General features: G+C 38.5%; 1 protein-coding gene across 2 annotated transcripts; it reads left to right on the top strand.

The window, feature by feature from the left end:
- On the top strand, nucleotides 1-5,946 carry LOC133854788 (uncharacterized). Of its 2 annotated transcripts, XR_009896856.1 has the most exons (5): nucleotides 1-269; nucleotides 2,115-2,520; nucleotides 2,975-4,107; nucleotides 4,705-5,161; nucleotides 5,382-5,946. XR_009896856.1 is itself a non-coding variant. In XM_062291061.1 (4 exons), exons 2-4 carry the CDS (start codon nucleotides 2,178-2,180, stop codon nucleotides 4,789-4,791), a joined length of 1,563 nt encoding a protein of 520 aa, XP_062147045.1. In that variant the 5' UTR covers nucleotides 1-269; nucleotides 2,115-2,177; the 3' UTR covers nucleotides 4,792-5,237. The 2 variants fall into 2 exon arrangements, 1 of the variants encoding a protein (XP_062147045.1); XM_062291061.1 differs by lacking the exon at nucleotides 5,382-5,946 and having other exon boundaries at nucleotides 4,705-5,237.
- Nucleotides 5,947-6,480: the final 534 nt, after the last annotated feature.

Consider the following 6,480-nt stretch of genomic DNA (forward strand, 5'->3'; position numbering starts at 1 on the left):
TTCTTCAGACAAAAAAAATAAAAAAATAAAAAAATAAAAAATTGCAGCTCTTAGAACGATCGTCTCCCACAACCGCACACCTCACGTTCCCAACTTAGCAACAGGCCACCGGAGAATTCAGTAGTCACCTCACTACCGGAGCACACTGCACGCCGCTCAGATCGTCACCAGCACAGCACCCACCGAAGTAGCGCCGATCTCCCGCTGCACACGTCGACGGCAACCCACACTCGGTCAGAGCAACCCAACCACCAGAGGCAGCACTACAGGTAATTGATGAGCAGTAGCCCACCTCCGTGTACCAACCACACACGGCATCGCAAGCCTCCACCGTCACACGACACTGCACAGCGAACCCTCCCAAGAAAGCACTGCTCTGATTCCAGATGATAAGAACCTTAGTTCTTATTGCCCAAAATCAGAGAAAACCAAATCAAAATCAGAGAAAGATACGACCTCTTCGAGGGGGTCCAGCCTCCACAGATTGCTTGTAGCAATTAATTGAAGTTATCATTCGATGAAAAGCCTAAAGGCACTTACATTGCTTTTATAGAGTAGAAAATAAACCTAATCTTAGTAGGAAGAGGAATCAATACCCTAATCCTTGTTGGAAGAGAAATCCTACCCTAGTAAGGAAAGGACTAATTATTTTATAATAATAATATAATTAGAGGGTTCCTAGCAGTGTTCTTCATATTCTTACTCTCTGTCAAACTGTAATTGGGTTTGGTTTTAGTTACTCGATTTTGATTGTTTTGGTAAATCTTTTGCTAATCTGCTAATCATTTAATTTCCCCTGTAGTTCAGTGCATTAGTTTTGTGTGACATCATCATGTTCATGTTTCAGAGTGGAATTACTTGTTGGTTTGCAGTTATATATTTACATAAATTATGAACTGTTAATTTCAAGCTCTGGAATACGCATATATGGTTTCATATCTCAATCTATGTAAACCCCACTTTGCATATGGCTTCAGATGATAGAAAATCCAAATGGTGCTGGTATATTTAGAATTTAAAGCAAGAAGAGGAACATGTTCTTCATTTACTCGTGCTCAACAAGAATTGATCCAATAATTTGTTACTTTTATGCTAAACATGAAGGAGACATAATAGGCTCTGCTTAATGTTACTATCCCAAGCCAGCTTATAGCTCTCGAGAAGTAAAATGAAATGTCACAACCACAGTCTCTACAGATGAAATTTTTAACTTGAGTGAAGTTGGAGGATGAATACTGGAGTCCAAGGGCTTTGACTTGTTAAATGGATATGTAAATGCCTTTTCCCTTAAATAACTCAGAATATTGGCAAAAATGCGTCGTTCTTTCACACCCTACATCTGTGCTCAAATACTCATAAAGAATACATATGGGAGAGCAGATACCTCAGGTGTATCTCAACAGTCTCAAAGAAGGAAGCCAAAATTGTAAATGTCAAGCTACGATGCAAATGAGTGGTCGCATCTAGTTCGTCACTATCACTTTGCATAATACATCAACTTGGAAGAAACCACATCTTTATCTATACTGCAAGGATAGGAAATATTAAAAATTTTCCCTGTTCTGAAATTGTTGCTACTGTGAACTTTTTTGGGAGCAATATCTAGAAGCAAAAGCACACCTTACCTTGTACTCTTTTCATGCACGCCAAAGGAAACAATAAACATGCTGAAACAGAAAATGGTATTTGCCCTTTTTTTAGTCTTCTCCTCTCTCTCTCTCTCTCTCTCTCTCTCTCTCTCTCTCTCTGTGATTTATGTGCATTTTGTGTCTTCTGTCATTTACTTGCGCACACATGTTCCTTGTACCCTAAGCTTCTAAGTCATGCCTGGTTTGGTCTCATTAAGTACTACACATTTCTGTGTATACCCCCCGTTATCCTATTATGTGTCTTAGGGTGGAAAATGCAGTTTTCATAGCTAGAGAGTTGATCAATATTAAGAGTACCAGGGTTTCTGTGTATATTTATTTGTTTTTTATAACTCATTTGTGACTCTGATTAAATCCATATTTTGCTACTGTATCTTGAAATCGAGGCTATAGTTTGTTATGTTCATATTAACTTTATATTTCCCTGGATTTTAAAGTCCATCCACTTAAATTGATTTTATGCAGGAATTTGTTTTTTGGGGACGTTTGATGGGAGGTATTTGACATATTGATACTTTAGAAAATAGAATGGTGTATTTGTTTTTGTCAGAGCCCAAATGGGATGAGAATGGAGATGGTAGCTCTGCCAGTATTAGAATATCTCTCTTGAATAAGCTGGAATCAGTTATTTGGTCATTGATGACGTCTGGAGGCCGGTCAGAGGCTCGACTATGGCTTTGTAACACTATAGCAGGCATAAGGTCTATCACTTCCCACCATCAGTGTGAGTTATTTGTGAGCTTATTGAGATCTAAACCACTAAAGCGGGCTTTGGCATGTCAACTCCTGCAAATGATATTTGAAAAAAGACCACAGAAAGTGGGGCCCATCATAGCCAAGAAAAGCTGCATACTTGAGAAATTCTTTGAAGGCAAGTCATTACTAATTGTGCTTCAGTTTGTTTTCCAATTAGTTTTCCCATCTAGTTTGTTCATCTGAAAGAAAAAAAAAAATAAAGCAAGATTTTTTTTTAGCGTTTCATTGCTAAGTGTTTGGTAGCATGAGTTTTTTCTTGTTGAATACTATTTTAATTGGTGAGTTTTATTATCTATATCCTCTTTCTTGTAGCTATACTTTTCATTGTTCGGGTATATGTTCATTTTATGAACTTTCCTGTCTTTTTAGAATAATGTTTGCTAGCTGATTAGGGAAGTATGAGTGGCTACTGTGGGCATCAAGTCACATTTTCCTATGTATTGTAAAGTAGCATTATTTGGCAATATGATCTAAATATGTACAAATAATTTAAGACACTCCATAGAATGTGATTATTTCAAGTATTCTTTTCAGAGTTCTGACCGTGCCATAATTGCTGAACAAGGCAGGAAATCCAAGACGTATATTGCAATGGTTTTCTAATTTTGCTACTGGTGGTGGACTGGAGCACGGAAAAGGTGCTAAGGCGTTATCCCAATTTGCTTTTGTAAATCGGGATATCTGTTGGGAGGAGCTTGAATGGAAGGGAAAACATGGTCAGTCACCTGCAATGGTTGCTACCAAGCCCCATTACTTTCTAAATTTGGATGTCCAACAAACTGTTGAGAATTTCCTTGACAATGTGCCCGAATTTTGGTCATCGAATGAGTTTGCTGAGTCACTAAAAGATGGTGAGATTTTGTTCATTGATAGAGAATTTTTTGTAGAATATTTTATTGATTTGATGTATAAAGAGGATTCAAGAGATGTATGGGGAGTCATAAACGAGTTCCTAATTGAGGAATCTTTCTCTTCTTTGTGTCACCACCTTCTTATTACTCTTGAGGAGAAGGACTTGCATAATGTTCTGGACTTGCTTTGCAAACTTCTCAACCCAAGAATGGAACCTAGGGATTTTTGTAATTCATCTTACTTGTTTGAGGTTATACTTTCTAAGTGCAGTGACTGTGGATCTATTGATCAGATGCTACTGTTAAATGCGGTTATTAATCAGGGACGCAAACTTCTACGGGTTCTACGTGATGAAGAGGGCCAGGAGGAACATGTAAAAATCAAAGACCTTATGTCACAGATTTGCGCAATATCAAGCAATGCTAATAGCTTGGTGCCCATCTTTATGAAGTGCTTCAAAACAAAGACCATTAAAGCAATAACATGGCTGGGGCTTCAGTCTTGGGTTCTTTATTATAGATTGTCAGAGGAGTTCCAGACCCCTGATTCCTGGGAATCATTATTCATGGATAATGGTATAGGTTTTCGGACATCTAATAAGTATAAATTGCTACATCATGATGGATTGTCAGAAGAAAGTGGTTCTGATTCCGATCATAAATCATCAAAAAGAGTTAAGCCCAGGAAGAAAGAAAAAAGAAGAAAGAGAAGAAGAAAAAACATCGATCATGATGATAGCTATGACAATGAGCTGCCATATTTTGATACTAAAAGTATGACGCTGGGTTTGCAAGCTAATGCCGGGAATTGGTTGCTCTCTACTGATGGATTTTCTGTATCTTGGAGCAGTGTAAGTTCATCACTCTTTTGTCTCCTATATCAATTGTCAAGCTTTACGGTTCCACCACTACAATGTTTTACTGTTGCCTTTTTTTCATTCTTCTGCAGTACTAGTTTTTCCAATCTGGTAAAAATTTATTTGTAGAGAATTATATAGTCAAGCACACAAATTCTATTTACCGACCATGTTTGTTGAGTGGATTTGGATCAAGTGCTGTAAAAAAAAATGTTGTAGTGTTTTCAACGATCTAGATTTAATTTCACCCTCTCTTTCTTATAGAAAATTTGAAATTAAATTTGGAGCGTTGAAGAAACTACAACATTTTTTTTAATAGCACCTAAGTCAAATCCTGATAATGTGCCAAGGAAACATAAAGAACAGAATGAAAATGTCCTTAATAGCTCAAATGAATAAGCTGCTTTGATTTCTGCCTTTAATAGATATGTTTGATCTGTCAAATACCTGTTACTATATATGTTTGATCTGTCCCTTTTTAACTCCTGTGTAGTAGTTATCCCTATGAAAACTATTATACTTGGTTTACATAGCAAATAAGAGAGGAACTATATGCTTGACAGATTTTCTGACAATTTTGCTGTTTTCTAGGCGGACTTACCAGAACATCTTTCTAAGCATTGCTTCTCCACATGGATGAAATGGGTTTTTTGCAAAGTTGGCATGAAGCCTGCTTGATTGGGTCAATACAGAAATATTTGCCATATTCTCCATCGGCCCGAAAGCTAGCAAACATCTGTAAAGAGTTAGAAGTTTTGTTTTCCAATTGTTTTAACCTTTTCATAGATATGTACGAAGAGGTGGTTTGCTCAGTTATAACGATAGGTTAATCGCTTTCGTTGATTCTAACAAAATGGAGTTTCTTTGAAGATTGAAAAACGACTTACGGTGTCAGTATGTTGGTTGAAGGAAGAGTAATATGCTCAGCGAAGAGGCTCTCAGAAATGCTGCTACATTCAGTAAGGCAGAGTAAAGCACTATGGGAAGGTTGCCACTTTTATTTTGCTGGGAGGCTCAGTTGCTTTAGACAATCCTATTTTCTATTCAAGTATGTCGATTGGTCTTCTCATTTCGTCTTTCTTAGAACATTTCCAGCAATACAATGTAAAATACCTACTCAAAAACTGCAATTCTTTACTTTAGCTATTTCTTTTTTCTATATACACTTAAACAGATTCTTTACTTTCTTTTCTACAATTTTTTTTTAAAAAAAAATATTATTATTATTATTAATTTTTTTTATTATTTCTTCCGTCTTCACTCTTCAGCTCCTCAAACACCCTATCTTAGGCAAATCAAAAAAGAAAAGGCAAGGACTAGGGTTGAAGCACATATTGGCTTTCTGATGTGGTCGCTCAAAACCAAATCCCAGTCTAGCCAAGACCCGTGGCCCTAGCTTTTTCTCATTCACAGTGGTAACAGTAGAAGCCAAGGCCAACAACAACTAGCTAAGCCAATGTTCCATGACTTTCTTGGCATGAAGAAGCCCACCGATTAGCCTGTGGGTTTTGTCCTCAAAGCTGTGGACTCGCCTTCGGCCTCACTGTCTCTTGGAGCTTCCGCTGGTGGTGCCCAGCGGCTCATCTCCACCGCCTCTGATCTGGGTTCCGACTAGTCACTCACACCACCTCTGCTTCACTTTACTCTTCTGCAGTCAGATTTGGCGCACATCCACGATAACAAGAAAGACCATCGTCCAACTCATCTACAGCATCGTCACCCATGCTCAGATTCCCCATAATATTATCGATTCTCTATTTCCTCATCAAGAATCGATTCCGCATTGAATTCCTCCTTGTACCCATTGCACAATACCAAAGAATTCGCTTGGAAATCGACAATTAGGTTTTTGTTTGATTGGTTGGTGTTAATGCAATTTCTCGGTGTGGTAACGTGTCACTTTATGATTCGCCTTGTTCTTCCTTACTCTGCAAAATAAAATGACTGGGTCGGGGGATGCCGACAATCCCACTCCGATACTTAAATCAGTAGGCAATTCTAGAGAATATTCAATATACATTTAGAGTATAAAATCTAGCCCCCGTTGATACCTGGGGTTCTTCTATATTTATAGACGTACTGATGTGGTTAGATTACTTCGAGGATCCCGGTTCACAGTTGAGGGCGAGACTATCTCGGGATTACGGATCTTTCAGGATCCATAACCTCCTTTGTATGTCTCTCGGCTCCACGAGGGGATGCTGAGAATTCGGGACTCGGATCCCGGATTTGACGGAGTCCATGATCTCCACGATCCTCGGACATGGCGTCATGGTCGGACGAGCCTTCTCGGATCGGTCATCCTAACAGGCCTTCTGGAGTTGGCCGAACATGTTAGGCCCAAAATTCGTATATGAGCTTACTTGA

The sequence above is a fragment of the Alnus glutinosa genome, chromosome 13, assembly GCF_958979055.1.
Source record: "Alnus glutinosa chromosome 13, dhAlnGlut1.1, whole genome shotgun sequence".
Lineage (NCBI taxonomy): Eukaryota > Viridiplantae > Streptophyta > Magnoliopsida > Fagales > Betulaceae > Alnus > Alnus glutinosa.